The sequence below is a fragment of the Populus trichocarpa genome, chromosome 18 (genome assembly GCF_000002775.5).
Source record: "Populus trichocarpa isolate Nisqually-1 chromosome 18, P.trichocarpa_v4.1, whole genome shotgun sequence".
NCBI classification, from domain to species: Eukaryota; Viridiplantae; Streptophyta; class Magnoliopsida; order Malpighiales; family Salicaceae; genus Populus; species Populus trichocarpa.
Window position 1 is genome coordinate 12217587 of NC_037302.2, and position 18098 is coordinate 12235684.

Below are 18098 nucleotides of genomic sequence, written 5' to 3' on the forward strand. Positions count from 1 at the left end.
ATTTCAGACATACATTGCATTAAGAACAATTCCTAACCAGGCAGGATAGGAACATTACACAGTACAAATGCAAGGTAACAATTACATTTGAATATTCAAGTTGTTCATCCAATGCACTTCTGAGGAATCCTACTGTGATCATTGAATGCCATAACAAACCGTAAGATCAATCATAAGATATTGTAATGCATGCAAGTTACTTTTGACTTTATTTCTGCGTACCTTTGATAGTGTACCATCCCTAAGATACAACCTGGAAAGTATAAATCCTCCAAGGTTATGGTGTTTGAATTTCACAACAACCAAAAAGATATAACGGGGAAATTAGCCAAAAAAAATAAAATAAATGACACGAGCTCGCCTCTAAATATAACTGGGTTCCTTCAATGATCATCGCATGTCTTTTGCATGCTGGTTCACCGATTCTCCTCCCTCGTTGCAATAAAACCAAACGGTATCAGAAAATATACACATTCCCGAGATAGATGACTATGTCAGACTCAGCAACAATGCTCTTTCCCACTCATTACAGGGGCATTCAGTTGTTGCTTGCTTATTGCTTCTCTTCTCTCTTTCATTGCTACAGCCTCTTTGCAAGCAGATCACTTTCCAACTCTGAAAAGTTCACAACTTTTTTCAACTTGCAACCTCAACGATCTCGGCTTCGTTGTCGCTGTAATCTGCCCAACACTTGCTTGGTTTCTCCTCAGTTGGCAAGCTATCACAAGTTTCTTTTGCTACAACAGTATCACTAGTCACCGCGACCTCTGCAGGCTTCTCTCCTATTTCAGGATTTACGTTTTCTTCTTGATATTTTTGATTTTCATAATCACTTGAATGGTTTTCAACTCCTACTTCAATCTCAGAATTTTCAGTGCCATTTTCTGCTGCAGCCTCACTCTTGTTTTCACCACCAACATCAACAGAAACTGACGTGGGTGTTTCTTCTGAACCGACTAGAGAGGCTGGAAACCCATTTTGAGTCACTTCAATACCATTCAACGATGCTGGATATCCATTTGGTGACACAGGAATGCTGGTTGGGGAAATGGGATAGCCATTTGGAGATACTGGCATACCATTTGTGGTAGCCATATAGCCATTGTGTTGCAATGGATAGCCATTGGGAACCCAAGGTTGGCAAGGCACAAATTCAGCTGCATGTGGGTTCATGATTCTAGGAGGGCTGAAATGATTCCCATCCCCTGTATGCTCACCGTTGTGGAAGCTCGGCTTGTTACGTGGAACCCGATTTCCAGATTTGTTATAGCCACCAGACAACCTCGGACCATATGGAACCCGAGCTGTAGCTGATTGATGAGGTGATCTACGAACAGGATTGACAGTAAGCATTGGAGGAATGTTCACAGGTGGAGGAAGAAGTCCGTGATCTTTGAATCCTGGGACAGTAACTGAGCTGAAAACTGGAATTGTGGATGGATTAAATGGTGGTGCAGCTGCAGAAAGTTTCTTGGTCGCCTCCTTACCAGTTTCCGCATCATCTTGCTTTACTCCTCCAGTTGACAATAGCTTAGCATTTGTATTGTCATTAGAAAGATCTGGAGTATTCTCATCTTCTACCTTTTCATTTGTGCTGGAAGAATCTTTTTCCAACAAACCAGCCTTTTCAATTGAAGTAGATTGAGGTTTCAGATCAGGGCAAGCTGAAGGGAAACCATCTGATGCTCTTGTATCAGGCACTTCAGTTGGGGAAGACATGGTATTTGAATCCTTGGAAGTATCCAAATTCTCATGACCCAAGTCTGAAATAGTTTCAGCTTCTGCGGTAGTATCTTTAACAGTAACTACTTTAATTTCAGCACCTCCATCTTCTGTATCTATGTGATCCTCATCAGCAAATTTTATTTCTTCAAGTTTCTCTGTCGCCACCAGAACCCCTCCTGTTTCTCTCTCTTGATCAACAGGACTTTTCATTCCCTCTGAAGCTGGAAGCTGTCTCTCTCCTTCAGGTTTCTGAAGTTTTCCTACCTCCACAGCTTTTAATGCTGTCACCCCTTCTGATTTGACATCAGTTGCAGCTGTCTCATGGCTTCCCTGAGGACTTGGTTCCTTTGTAGGGTTTCCTTTTGGCAACTGTTCTGCTACTGCCTTCACAATTGTCCCAGGAGGAGCCAAAGCAACTTCTTTATAGGAAAACATTTTTCCAGCTGCCTGAACACTGATTGGACTTGCCATTGGAGCTGCTTTGGCAGCTTGCTCAGTTGAGGCAGGGGTAGCTGGGGCTGATTTAGCATTACTTGATTTCTCTGCTCCACCAGTTGAGGCGCCAGAGTTATTTACTTTTGGACCGAAGCTGGCACTCTTAACAAACTTTTTACGAACTGGAACTGTCATTGCATTGGAAGCAGCAGGATCATTTGGCGATGTTTTAGGGGATGCAAAATTGCTAGGTTTTCCTCGGAATCTTGATGACTGAGGTACATTCATAAAGTTAGTATTTAATTTTGCTAGGCTTGGCCTCCTTGAACCAGAAGATTTGCGACTTGTAGGTGAACGGCCTTTAGGAACAGCTTCTTGCCATCCCTCTTCTGAGTTGTCCTCTAGTGTCATATCATCATTCTTCAATAATGATTCATCTGGAAGACCTAAATCAGATTTATCATTCCTAGGCTCTACGAATTGTGTTTCAGATTTGTTTTCTTTATCACTTGAGTTCTCTGCAACAGGATAAGTGGGTGACAAAATTTCATCCTTTTGGTATTCATCTGAGACTGTGTCCTCATTCTGGCCTGGTTTGCCTTTAACCTGCATGATGAAAAGAAAAATTTAGCCATTATTTCAGCAAAGAGAAAAAAAAATAATACCAGAAGCATAAGTGAAAACGTTCAGGCACAAGAGTTTATGACCTTTGCACGAGCTTTCTTCTGAGCTTCTCTTGCTTTCATATCTGCATCCGGTGTTATATAATCCAAAAGGTCTGATACACTGACCCAATACAAGAAAATATTTCATTTAGTTGTTGTTAACTCATGATATCAATGAATTCAAGGTACAAAGTCAAGGTAAAGAAAAACTTGCTAACATGGATCAATGTAAACCACATAATGCCTGCCTGCTGATTGTTACCTTAAATGACCTTTACTGGAAATTGAGGCATCTGGCTTTGGAGTACCGTTGCGTGCAGCTTCTTGCTGTTCCAGAGCCTTTGACTCAAAATATTCAAGCCACGCAGCTGCATCCTGTAAAAGCCAAAGTTTACAGATCCAAGGAACAAAAATCACTGGAATATATGAGATTTCACTGTTGAAATATTAAACTTCATGGTACCTGTGTCCGTAGATCCTCAGATCCAAGTTTGGCCTGCAGTATTTGCAGTGTGGTCTGCTCATGCTGAACACTTAAGGAGTAAGCTTCCATCAATGATAGAGCGATTGCTATGGCATGGTAGCTGGCAGCAGTCTGGAGAAGCCATAAATGTGTTAGGACATGACGATAAAAGCTATTGCCTTCAATAAAAAGTGGGCATGTGCATACATGCAGACACACATAGGTCGAGTGGTTAGCTTCAAGAAGCAGGATTTCTGAATTTGTACATTCAATGCCTAAATTAATCCTACCTTTTGAAATTTATTGGTTTTTCAAACAAGCACACCAGTTTTGGTCATAGATCCACTACTGCCTCTCCAATATCAGCACTTCCAGTAGTCCCACCTTATAATTTTTTATTGTTTAGTTTGGTTGCATCTAAAGCTATATCTAAATCAACCAAGGAGATCAAAGCTGAGAGAATAATGAGTTCAATTATGGTAATAGCTTTCATTGGAATTGTTAACTCTAATAAAGCCTTAAAACATTTTGAGCACAACTACCGAATCAGTTTAACATTGTCTCATTCTCTAGGTTTTAATTATTTCAAATTGCGAAGGCTGTCTCTGAATCTGCGAAGAAAGAGCGAAGTAACTTGTGCATCTACGGATGTATAAAGAAAACAAATATTTTCTTGACCAAACCATGAAACTCGGATTCAGCCAAATATGAGGAAGTAACTAATATAAATACTAGCTGACTTGCCAACAAAAACTAGTGCGTAAAGTACATCCTCCATCAAAATGGAGAGGATGGTTATGCATTTCTAAGTTAGTAGTTTATAATTGCTATTTTCTATTTTGTACTTCTGATTGAAGGTTGTAGGAATAGCCTAACTGTGAAAGTTATCTTATAGAGAGAAGGGGGAAGGAAATAACTTACCTGTATATGATCCGCTCCAAGGAGTCTCTGGTTACACTTGAGAGCCTCATGAAGATATCTAAGAGCAACATGCACGTTCCCTAATCCTTCTTCCATCATTGCAACATTGATATATGTGGCAGCAGTATTTGGATGAGATGGCCCGCATGTTAGATGCAAAAGATACAGCGCACGATTGACATACCTAGAACAGTAAAATGCTGGTTATGACTCCTGAAAGAATGAGCTGTATTTGATTCTTATAGACTAACTGCCTGCCCCACTCCAGCAACGTAATTTTCTTATCATAAGGGTGGCTTCAGATTCTTTGTTTTCCACATCAGTTTGTGAAAATTTCCTAAGATTCCCTTCTAAGACGCCCTTTGGGACAGGAAAATTTAAGCTTTTTGTCTCAACTCTCAATGTTGGTGTTTTAGCTTTTCATGAGAGCATTTCAGAAACCTCCAATCAGAAGGTTAATTTCAACTAGTCTGGAACTATGGAAGCCCGAAATAACAAAATCGAGGAATTGACGAAAATTATTTCATTCCATGATTTAAATAGATAAAAGTTGCTCTTGCCTTTTAACTTGTATTTTATCTATTGCCCTCTAAGCGAATAAAGTGAGAAACGCCTGAATTAGACAAGCTAAGAACCTCATAAAAGTTAATACTCATTGCACAACACTATATAGTAAGTAGTCCATAGCACCATATAAAGCTATGAAAAAACTAGAGGAAGCCACTGTGGGGTCGGAATGATGTAGGAAAATTATTTAGTTAGGAAAATATGAAAACGTACTTCAAGGCTAATTCTGTGTGTTGAAGACGGTAGTAGAAGACAGCTAGATCCCCATAACTTTTCATTGTATCAGGATGATCAAGTCCGAGCTCCCTCTCATTAATATCCAACGCTTTTTGTTGATAAATGGTAGCCTAAATAAAGTGGAGGAGGTCAGTACTGAAAATCACTACAGAAATTAGATCAAGCAGAAATACATGAATACATATAATGGTACGTCTCAAAATTGAAGGTAAGCCTTCAAAATAAGTAGAGCATGCTCTATTTGGTATGGAACTGCTCCCTTTACAACTTTTACTTCACATGTGAAACTGCTGCTTAACCTGATTCAGATTGCACTTAAGATACAAAAGAATTTCGAACAAGAATTGTTTTCTCCTTTTGGATATTATTCACGTGAGGCAAATTGTCTGCTGTATTTATATTACTGTTTCGAATTCACCCCACAGAAGCTGGAATTATCAATGCAAAGAGGAAAGGGAATAAATTCTTCCTTAATCTAATTGCGACTCTCACAGAAAACAAATAATACCTAATAAAGAACATGGCAAACCACACCAGTATATAAATATAGATAGAAAATTACAGACCAAAAGACAGAGAGACAGAACTCAGAGGTTCTTGGTTTTTGGTAATTGCACAACGAAATAAACCAACCTCATGATAACAAAAAGGAAACTCATCAAACCCAAAAAAGCATAAATTATTCTAACAAATCTTCAGGAATGGAATGGCAGTCTAGTTCTTTTACGTACTTTAAACACTCCAAACTGTTTTATATCTAATCTCTTCGGGACTCACAGCAACTCTCAGATCATTTTCTCAATCTGAACTCAGAATACTGTGTCAAGACAGGCATCACGAAGTGACGCATCTATGATAACAAAACATATATTTAGTTTCTTAACAAACTTAACTATCAACAAATTCTTCTTTTTCGGAGTTCATTGGTATCCTCCTATTATTATTATTATTATTATTATTATTATTGTCATCTTAATCCATTTGTTTATGAAAATAAAATTAAATATCCTTGCTACCTGCAGCAAAGCTGACTGACAAGATAATCATCTTCAACATATAACAAATTTGAGCAAAATAGTGCTCATTCTTAAACATGTAATATCAACAACAACAAACAAAGAACCCAAAAAGATTCAGAAAGGAGAAAATTGCTGTTCGAATCATTTCAAAATAGACACAAAAACGAAATTAACTATAAATTCCACTAGCTCGAGTTTCTCCGAAGTCCAAACAACTAGATACATGCTATACTTATTGCACGATATGCAGTAGATGTATAGAAATGCTAGATCATATTAAACCACATACCTGATTAAAATCCCCAGTATGGTAGAGCACTACAGCCAAAAGACTATATGCTCCTGCAGTCATTCGATGGAAAGGGCCACAGACTGACACGAGTTTCAACAGTGCCTTCAAAATTCAATATGACATATGTGTTAACATTACTGGTTTTATAAATTGATAAGTAAGAAGTCATCTCTGCAAGAAAAGTAAAATTTTACCTTAGTTCCATAGTTAACAGCATCCTCCAATTTACCCTTATCTAAGGAAGTTTTGGATGATTCTAGCAGTGTACGTCCATCCGCAGATGAACATGCAACATGCTGTAGGAGAAGTATATGGTCAGCTATCACAAAAAAAATTGGGAATTTCTAAACTGAATAACTAGTATCTTTACCTTGTATACAGGGACCATGCTTATAATATCAGACTTCTTGAAAGGAGATGCATTGTCCATATCATAGTCCCTAGGAAGAAGCTCAAGGCCAACCTGACAAAAGATGACTTGACTTGTAAACTTAGATGGATTATACACATGGTGATGCTTCTCAAGCAGTAGCAGAAGGGTAAGATTTTCAGACCTTGTGGGACAGCCCACGAAGAATGGCAAACTTTCTTAGATCCTGGCAGTTCTCATGCTTCCACCGCCACCCAAACCTCTTTGCAAGGAAGGTTTCCACCCACTTCCACTTTAGTTTCTCATCATTTATAATATCCGAGTCTTCATTTTCAGTTGAAGGCGTTCCTAACAATATATTTAGACATGATGCAATGCAAGCAGCCAAGTCAGCAACATTGTTAACTGATGCAACAACAGCTTGTAATATGTGTTTGAAGGCTCGGACAATCATTTCATGTATACAGAGTGATTGGACATGAGGGAGCTTGTCTGCAAGTTCAACCTACAGTGATAGAAGGAAAGGAAAAAAAAATAAATCTTCCAAATCCAGCTATATATCCCAGTTAAATCTGATAGCATTAACAAAAAAATTTCTTTTTTGGATTGGAAAATAACAAGAAAGACAACTTTCACAACAGAGAAATTACCACACGCCCCAGAGAGCACATCTGCAAACCCCGAGTATGCATAAAATCTGTCAATGTTCTTCCATCAACTGGGGAAAGTTCTAGGGAGCCAAAATCTGCCACCTAAAAAATTGAAGTCACACAAACCATATGTATTAACACCAAAACGTCTTAGGGTTAAAAAACAAATGTCGATTATAAAAAAAACTAACCAGTTTTGGAAGAGCAATGTCAGCATAGTATTTATGTGCCATTTCAATCAACTCATCAGGTGTCTGCAAAAAAACACAACCACAGCAAATATGAATCTGAAGATGACAGATAATAAATTCAGAATACTGGGGCTCCCTTCTCTACAACATAGAGTAAACAATTATCACTGGAATTAATTATAGATAATGAATGTGAAATCTTTAGCATCAAGTATAAGCAAGAAAATGTGGAGAGGTCAAGACTCTTTGAAAGTAACAAACAAACCTTCAGATGAAGACCGGTTTCTGATTCTTTAAGTCGCAGATATGCTGCTTCGGGAAGCAGCTTTTTCCACATGACTTCCATTTTCTCATCCATTTTCTCCGATTCTTTCTGATTAGTGCTATCAGATTTCTTGCTCGTGTCAAGGTTGGTACCAGAAGAAACATCTTTTCCCTCTTCAGTTTTGCTGGTTCTGACATCTGTTTTCTTCTTTATTTCCCGTAGTAATGCACCTTGCTTTCCAAGCCCCTTGACAGCAGGCTCAGGCTTAGTTTCTTCAGTTTTCTTAGCCTCAGCTTTCCCTGAAGCCTGATTTTGCAAGTGTTGAATCCAACATGCTCCTAGCTCCCATCTGATAGACTTCGTGCATCTACTGGATTCTTCCTGCAGCTTCAACAAACTATCCTCTAGTATTTTCCGCACCAAAGACCTGGCAGAGCGTAAACTTTCATGATCTCCACCCTGTAGTCGTTGGGGGGTACTAGATGATTGAGGCGTAGATGAATTATGCAATAGCATTCTCAAGCTGCAAAGTAATTTAAAGAAAATGACAATCAACATCTGAGGATGCCCATATGAAGCAACGTATTACATTATAAGCCACCGATGCGATAATTTCTCTAAATAGTGTGTCTGTTTGAGCATATTGCATGCTGAAATGCGAGTGTTATTAAGAACCGGAGAAGAGTTAAGAGAATATGTGATCTGATTTAAGAGGATTTCAACAAATAAGCAGTTCATTAGTGCTATTTCATGGATAACTACATATTCGCTCATGAGCTAAAAAGCATTTAAAATGAACTTACCTATTAACATTTAAGGCATTGGCGCCTCCTTCTGTCTGATCCTCTATGGAAATGTCCTGGGGAATACGATTCCCCTCCCAGTTCACCTCAGAAGAAACTTTAACAACAGCTGTGAAGCCACAATGTTGAACAACCACAACACCTAAAGTGGGAGTATCCTACAAGATCAAAAGTCCACTTCAGCAACTCATACACCTGCTTCAATCAAATATTATGAGCAAATGCAGCAATTAGTTCACTCACATGAACAGTTGCACTTTCATCGGCAGTTATGCCCTTAAGTAAATTTCTCTGAGCAAGCTCTTCCTGTGACACTCCAAGAACCAGACACCCATCATTTTTACAATCCAACTTGGTGCTAGCATCAGACGCATCTCTCATAACAATAATAATTAAATCTCCAACTCTTTCCTCGTGCAAAACCGACTTCCCAAGATCACTTAAAAAGCACTGATTACTTTCAACGATATGCTTGATTGCTGCAACAGCTTTGAAAACAGAAATGTCGACAAATAAACTATGAAGTAGAAAGGCTTTCCTGTCCCGGATTTGCCTCTCTTCTGATGTTTTACAAGGCATTGCTGCCAGAATCGCAAACTGCTTCGCCCATGGCCTGTAATCATGTTTCCCATCTTTTCCATGTCCTCCTCCATTACCTCCCCAATTCTCATCCTCCACAGGAAGTGGTGGAAAACCAGACGGATTATCAGCAACAACCGGTGGAACAACCCACGTGTTCTCTCGAAATCCATAAGGAAGATTACCAAACTGAAACAGTAACGAACACAAAATATACAATTAACAATCATGCTACTCTTGTAGACTAACAGCCAAGGGCTAGAGAGAAGCTAAGGCTTACTTTATTATGCTCAGTGAAAGCTTTCATAAGAGCTTTGTATGCCTACAACAAAAAATTATAGCTTTACAAACATCACCAGAGACTGACTTTTATAGTTAAAAAAAAAAAACCGACATGTCAATTTAGATTCAAAACTTACAGCATCAAAAACTCTGCTAATCTGCTGCAACAAACTAACCAAAGAGTGGCAAAGAAGAAGGCGTTTTCCAGCTGGATAAAATCCTTTTCGCGAAGCCACAATTTTCATTGGCTTCCCACTGCAAACCCTAACCTGCAATTTTTCCAATTCCAAATATATTCCTTGATTAAGAAACCAAAACCACTAAAAATAAAATTGTTCATGAAAAAAAAAAAAAAACTCTCACGTCTATCTGGAAGTAATCATCTTCCGTTTTATCTTCAACGAAAGACCGATTTGATCTCCTGATATCTGAAAGCAAACAGTTTTTTAAAAAAATGATATTAAAAACTCGGAATTTTTCAGAATAATTATAGTTAGTTATTTTGATTATAATGAAAATGAAAGCTGACATTGAACCGGCGGCGTGAGGTGCGAGAAAGAAAAGAAGTCATAAAACTGGCCAAGCCGCGGTGGCGGACACATGGAAACCTCCGCATCGGCTTTCTCCATCGCGTCCGTACAATCATCATTCCCGCTCTTGCTCACGCTTTTCTTGTTATCTCCTCTTGTCTCGGTGGAAGAGATCTCTTTTGAACCGGACTCCTTTGAATTTCCGATTCGACCCGCTGGTTTGGTCGGAGAAGTGGAGGAGGCCCCAAATGAGGTGGTGCAGGCGACGATGTCGAGGAGACGGCGAATGTGAGCTATGGAAAGATCTTCTGTGTAGTCCTCTGCAACAGAAATTTGAATTCTCGTTAAGCAAAACAAAATAAGAAATTGGGGGGTTTTTGGGTAGAGGTTCTCTGTTGGTGGTGTATAGCGAGATAGAGTGAATGCTGAATTTCTGACCGTTAATTTGAGGGCTTACCTTCGATAATGGTGAGGTGGCAGGGTTTGAGAGAGATGATGTCCACCGAATCCTTGAGTCTGGGTCCCCGTACCTGTGAGTAGGAGTCGATAAGTTTAGGAAAACTGCTGTTAGCACTCCTATTATTGCTTATGACACTATTCTCTACTGTTTCGAAAAGTGGCAGTAATATTTTATAACTGATCGAAAGAGAAATGCTATCGCTACATGTAGGTGATGAACATCATGAAGGCTGAATCTAATACATGCAAAGTGTCTTAGCTATTTCGGTAAAGTATTTTTTATCTGAGAATATATTAAAATAATTAATTTTTATATTTTTAATATTAATACATTAAAATTAAAAAATATTAAAAAAAATATTAAATTAATATTTTTTTAAAGAGAAAAGCACTTTTAAAAATCATCTAAAAACAAAAGCAATTTCACTATCTAATACATAATAGAATTTTATCATATGTTGAAAGAAAAATGTCTTCTAGTTTTAGAAACTAGACAAGGGCTTGCGCTATGTTATAAGTCTAAACTAATTTTTTTTGTATGATGTTTAGACATCACAAGTACGTTTTAAAGAAAGAATAAAAATCTAATAACCCAAATTATAGTCTCAACAAACCAATTAGCCATGAGAAAATCTATCCAAAACCAAATGAATTTTTTTTCATTTTTTATAAAAAAAAATAATGTTATTCTTACATTTTATAAATTAAAAAAGAGTTGATCTGGGTTAATCCAAGCCAACCAACCTAACTCGTGACTTAGGACTTGTTACGGGCTGATCCTTGGGTTTGGCTTGAAAAGTATGTGATAGATAACTTTTAAGACTTGTGACACGAGTTATTAGAATAGAAGCATCATACATGAAAAAAATAGAGAAGTCTATTCTTCAACAAATCAAATGTTGAAGGATGAAGTTGGAGAAAAAAAACCAATAACATGAAAGTTTTTTTAAAAAGCAATTAAAAGAATGAGGGTGACAATCAAAATAAAAAAATAAATTAGAGGTTGGAAACAATTCTTTGATAGGAGGGTAACTTGAAAATAAAAAAATAACAAAAGGAAAAGAAATAAAAATAATGAGCCCCAAATTATAGCCTTGAACGGGTTGAATAAGTTGGTTTTATTTTAATGAGTGATAAAAAAATTTGACAATGATGGTAAATGAGTTTGTTTTTTTAATAAAAAAATGACTACAATAACCTCAGAAAAAAACTTCAGGAAGCATGTAATTAGATAAAAAAAAAAACCTGACTCGAGCAATCCCGAAACTGCGTGAGAAACATGTAAGTTAGGTAATAAGAGCCGAGCAAACTTGAGTTAACTTTCAAAACCTTTAGCCCTGGTATTGAGATTAAAATAACCTGATAGATGACCTATTTCAAACCCAACTTGACCCGACTCAACAGTTTGACTTGTGATTAAGGTGATTCGGGGTCTTGACTGGACCAGTTCTAACAAAAATAGAGGAGGATTGACTTTATCTGATCTAGTTAAAAAAATTGAGATGACCTGCAACCTAATTAGCCTTGGACAAATCTACTAAAAACCCTTTGATCTTTTTTTTTTTTAAATGATGTTATTTTTATATGCTTATAAAAAAGGAGTTGACCCGGGTCAAACAACCTAACTCGGGTCAACCCACTTAACATGTGACATGTATTTTGCCCTACGTTGACCTTCGGGTTGAGTTTGAAAGCTATGTTATAGATAAATTTAAAAACCTATGACATAAGTCATCACACCAGAAGCACCGTACATCAGAAAACCAAGAAGTCATACCCTTATCAAATCAAATGCTGAATGATGAAATCAGGAGAAAAAACCAATTAAATGGAAGGATTTAAAATAAAATATAGCAATTAAAATAATGAGGGTAAGAATAAAAAATAAAATTAAATTAGAAGCCATAAACAATTCCTTGATCAAAGGGTTAAATTGAAAATAAAGAAAAATTTAACCAAAAAAAAAAAACTATGAGTACCAAAATAGGAAAAAAAACTTGGATTGAAGGATGTAATTGAAAACTACTAAAATCTTGACAAAAAAGCAAAGGAAAAAAAAAGAAATTAAAAGAAGAATAAAAAAATTGAAAAATATTATTTATGACAAATTAGAATTGAGGACTAAATTGAAAATAATTTTTTTTTCATAAAAGGGCCAAGAAAAAATATCATAAATCAAAATAATAAAGATCGAATGGGAAAAAATAAAATATTTCAAATTGAAATTGAAGAACTAAATTGAAAACAAATAAAACTTCTATAAAAGGATTAAAAAGAAAAATTAAAAATCAAAAGAATAGGGAATGAAATTGAAAAAGCAAACAAAAAGAGGGCAAACTTGCATTTTTTTTTGGGAGGAGAGAGAAAAGAATGAAAAAAATAAAATAAAGGTCAACTAGCAATAAACCACCATACTTATGACCACACACGCCGCACATGGTAAAAGTGAACGCAACACCGCATCAAATGAGACAAAGAAAGGGTTTATTCGAGTATCGGGAGGCTCTGCACACACCGTCTAAAAGGCGCAACACTTGCCATACACCGACACACACTTATCACGTGTCAATAAACTTATTGAATAAAAAAATTAACATTTCAAGAGAAAATAACCAAATTACCTCCTGGATCTAGGATTCACCGTAAAACCTATTTGAAAAGTATTAAGTACACTTTGGTCAATTGTTCATCTCTCTTTGAGTGCAAGGGCAAAGATTGTTTTTAATTGTACAAAGAAAAAGAAAAGGGCAAAAATACCCCTAGCCAACCATTTTGTTTTAAAAAAATTAAAAGTAATTAAGTAATTTAACTATTTAAAAATTATGAAAAATACATAAATACCCCGTTAAATTATTAAATGATCAATAAGCCATATAAAAAGACTAAAATATCCCCAAAACAAAGACGTGATTTTTTTGGTGAAATGTAAAACCATCATTTCACTATAGTAATGAATAAAAAAAAATATATGTATGGCTATGATGAATTTGCTTTCTATCCATTTTAGTTATTTTTTTTTATATCTAGTTGGTTGTACTTGAATATATATTAAGTTAAAGTAATGACTTAGAATATTTAAGAAAGTTTCCTTTAAATATATATCTTGTTAATACCTATGACGTGAACATTTAACAGATTCAATTATAAATTAATTGATCATGAAATTGATCATATGCAAAGAATTTTTTTTAAAAAATTGGTTATGTATAAGTTTGATCATTAATCATAACCGATTATAACTATTGGATCAGAATTGACCATAATCAAGATAGAAATAATTAAGTAGAAGCTGTCTGCAATTTTATTTTTTTCCTAGTTAGAATTTTCTAGTTAAATTATAAAATTTTAATTTTTTTAGGAATCAAAGTATATTCTGTTTAGATTTTTTCTATTTAAATATGTTGATTAGAAAGAGTTAGTTTAAGTTTTTATATAATTACTATTTTTTGAGTAGAAAGATTAAGATTAAGAAATAATAATATTGGTTTCACAAGTTTTTTTCAGGACTAAGAACTCAGATTTTTTTCATAGTTTCAGACTGTAATTTAGACTTATATATATATATATATATATATATATATATATATATATATATAAATTTAAAGCTGTAAAACTTAAAAAATAAAAGAATTCTATCACTGTACGTTGTGTCAACTTATTTAGTTACTAGCTAGTAAAAGGAAGTCTAGATCAGTGTGCATCGAGCTAGCAGCCTATGTATGCGGGTGTGCAGCCTTCGTCGTGAAGGCGTGCATGAGAAAAATAAAGCACTAGTGAGTAGTGACCATATATTTAAAAATAATTAAGATTTAGTTGTCATGCAAGTACTGTTCTAATTAACTATATCTTTTATCTCTAAAACAATATATAATTCTAATTATAAGTATAGATGAGTGAATTTGTGGTGGTGTGATATTAATAGAAACAACAACTAATTAATTAATTAATTAATTAATTGTATAATTCATAAGCAAAACAAAAGGTTAATTAATTGATGACTTTCCCATTCTTTCTCACGGAAAGTATCCTTGCAAAATTCATAAAGAAAGAAATGAATGATCATACCCTATCAAAAACAAAAACAAAAAACAACAAGGAAAGGAAGAGTTGCCATCCTATCAGATTGAGAAAGGAAAAATGGGACAGTTCGAAGTACTTTGTTCTTTGTTCTTCGCCCTCTTTGTTTCTAACTATGATAAGCTGCAAGTTGGGTGGGCGTTAGGTTAAACAGTACTTCAGGTAGGCAGTGCCTACCAATCTGGCAATATCTTATGATGAAACTAGCACACTGTGTTGAATAAATGATGACTGAAGTTCTTATGTTGCTGCTTGTGCTCAAATATTCGGCCGTCTAAGCTAAGGTCGTTGCATTTAAGATGCTATAATAATTATTTTTTAAAGTATTTTTATTTAAAAATATTTATAAAAAATACTTTTAAAATATAAAAACAAATGAATTCATTTGTGTTCCTGGCAAAGCAACAGATCAGAAGACAATAAGTGATTTTTTCTTGTCCAGAAAATGCACAATATAATTGGATTTACCCTCACGATACGAAACAATTTCTGAATGAATGCAAACGTTAAATTTTGAACATGTAATTAAAGAGCGCAATTACATGCATGACCCACCTCACTCAAAAATACCAAGGTGGGGGGCTTTAATTTCTTTACATTTTCTTCTCTTTTTCTGGTATTTTTTTTCTCAGGATTTTTTTTGTCAAAACTATAAAAACAAAGCTAGTAAAATGTTTTTAATATCTTTATCTTCTTAGACGTACTTTGAAAGTGATTTCTTACAGAAAAAAAGTTATTTTATTTGTAATTCCGAAAATTAAAAATCAAACCGGTCCATACCCCCAAGCTATCAACCCCACCTCCCATGCGTTAGGCTCTTAAATGAACTTGAACCGAGTACAATGGACCACGCCCAGAACACACACTGTGTTGCTCCCAGTGCGGAAAATTAAAGAGACCCATTGATAACTCCTAAAAAAGTAGTTCAAAAAGGACCAGTTAAGTTACCTCGTGAGATAAGGAGAAATTGGTCAAATGGCACGTCTCGACATGCACCCCAAGAAGCTTTCTTACATCTAAGATCCTGTCCGTAGAGATGCCCTACAAATACATGCAACAAAAAAATAAAAAAATAAATCAAGCACACCACACATAAGCCAATAAAAATGCAGCTCATCATCTGACAGTAGAGTTTCCTTGCCCGAAGAAAAAAGAAAAGGAAAATATAACGCAGGAGTAAAGAAATAAGTACCTACCAACAACGTTAAATTTATGCCTATGTTAAGAATGGTTACTGACACGGAGGGACTACTAATTATGCTATTCAGGAAAATTAGATCCCGTTTGTCGGCGTGATTATATTTATAAAAAAAACAAACTTTTTTTTGTTTGAAATATAATGATATTAAAAATAAATTTGATTTTTTTTTTATTTTTATACATTTTCAAATACAAACAACATATATTACCACAAATGCTAAACACTAACTTATTACATTACCTTGAGAGTCACTTGAGAGTCGTCTGGCGTTTCAACGGTGGCTTCAATGACTGTAGGCAACACTATACGTTTCATACAAAATCAACAAGACCCAAATTCAGCATTCTTGCAAAAAAATTACACCAATTCACTACTTGCATTCATATCATATGAACACACACACAGATAGACAGAGGCCCGCCCTTATTACATCTGTATGTATAATTTTTTCCCCCCAAAAAAGTATGTGTACGTACGTTGTACCTAAACAAACTGAAGGGTCCAATTGGGTGCAGGGGTGGTGAGAAAATGGAAGAGAAATTTTTTGAACCGTACATTTCGATCTTTTGTATGGTCTAATAATAACTCAATAATCAGATAAAGACAACCAAACAATAGTTGTGTTTTCACTTTTAAGAATAAAAAAAAAAGAATATGTAATATTATATATATAAAGGAAACTATAGAAAAGGAGAAGAAAATAATATAATGATTGATGCAATGAATATGAGAGAAATTAAATGACCTTTTTCTTCCTTCTTCTTCTTCTCTCCTTTTGCTTTATGAGGCTTGGCCTTTCCAGTTCTGGGAGCCATTGTTGTGAATAAATAAAAGATAAGAACTCTGTTGCGAATATTGGTTTGCAAGAACTAGTCCTTCAATTAACGATAAAAACTATATCCCAAATTGAATTTATCGACTAATTTTCTCTGCATGTAGAATAAGTTTACAGAATCTTTCGTGGAATTGCTATAAACAAAACCAAGCAAGAAACAAATATATATGCGGAGCAAAGACACAGGAAGCACGAAGAAAACAAAATAATAATGCAACAGTGCAAGAATCTTTGATATAAAAATGAAAATACTTTTAGGTCATTTGAAGTGTTTTTTGTTTTTTTTTTTTGGAATTAATAGAGGGATAAAGAGAGAAAAGACTCGTATAACGAGTAGTATGCGTAACCAGTTAACTGTACAAGAAAGAAACAGCCTTTACATGGCAAGGAAAAGGGTGAGGACAGAGTGGCTAAAAGGGAGGGAATTCGTGAATTGAAGTTTGTGTAGTGATATTGTTGTTGAGCATAATAATATATAGTGGTAAGTGAAAGAAAACTTGAGACAAGAGTTAAGGAGAATATGAGGGAAAGAGAGAAAGAGAGAGACTGCTTTTGGAAGAGGATATTGAAAGAGAGAGAGAGAGAGAGACGGTGTGGAAGTGTGTTTGAGAGGCGGATAGGATAAGGTAAGCCAAGCCCTTTCTTGTACACAAGCACATAAGAACACAAGGCAAATAATTTGAGGCCTCTCATTTTTCTCTTTCCTTTTTACTCCCCTCATCGCTTCCCTTTCCCTCTATCCCTTACTGCCTCTATCATCACTACCCTTCTTACATCTTTCTAGATGTGCAAGTTTGTCACTGTAAAGTTTGAAACAAAATACCAATTTGTAGGGTTGTCGTCATATTCTAAGCACTAGATTTCACATGCTGGCACGATATTGGCTGTACGTATTTCATGTGTATAATTAAGAACCACTGTATGCTACATGTTGAAGCTGTCCACGACCAAGCAGGAGATAAGGTGAAAGGGGACGTATATATTCTAGCTAGTGAAATTAAAGGCATTAGATGTTTTACCATGAATTTTTTGTGTGTGTGTTGGTCATATGATGACTGTATTGTCACATACAGCTGGAAATGACAAGTGATAATTAATTATTTGTATACGATGTTAAAACAGAAAAAAAAGAAATTTATTTATGATGACAGATCTCTAATATAGTAACTTGGGTTTGAATTAATATCAATTAATACGTTTACAAATCCTTACATAGAGAAACTTAACAAGACTTTCCGATGTAAATCTCACTAATAAGTTGATGGTTCTTTTATAAAAAAAAAGAATTATGGTAATTTCGGTTTTTGAACAAACGATAACACACCTTTTGCTTTGTACGTTGTTGTATGGGTCATGGTACAAACAACTATATTCTTACCATTGTAGTGGGCTATCCAACTCGTGCAGCACACACCTAGATACGTTTTTGAGTTCTAAGAAGTCAAAACATGGTGTTGTGCACCGCCCATGCTCGTAAAATTTTAAATGTTTTATTGACAGATTCTCTGCAAGCACAGTACACTTATATCTAG

At 35.5% G+C, this 18098-nt stretch overlaps 1 protein-coding gene across 1 annotated transcript; it reads right to left on the reverse strand.

Moving 5' to 3' along the window:
* Nucleotides 1–186: 186 nt before the first annotated feature.
* LOC7489422 (protein REDUCED CHLOROPLAST COVERAGE 2) lies at nt 187–17178 on the reverse strand. Its single transcript, XM_002325076.4, has 23 exons — nt 16477–17178; nt 15972–16033; nt 15479–15571; nt 10452–10524; nt 9994–10314; nt 9828–9892; nt 9602–9733; nt 9463–9504; nt 8847–9371; nt 8604–8761; nt 7801–8323; nt 7536–7598; nt 7345–7446; nt 6879–7199; nt 6695–6787; nt 6519–6620; nt 6322–6426; nt 4990–5123; nt 4210–4393; nt 3289–3420; nt 3088–3200; nt 2868–2946; nt 187–2766 (listed from the first exon to the last, which is right to left on the reverse strand). The coding sequence occupies exons 1-23, from the start codon at nt 16544–16546 to the stop codon at nt 637–639; spliced, it is 5622 nt and encodes a 1873-aa protein (XP_002325112.4). The 5' UTR covers nt 16547–17178; the 3' UTR covers nt 187–636.
* Between the last annotated feature and the right edge of the window lie 920 nt (nt 17179–18098).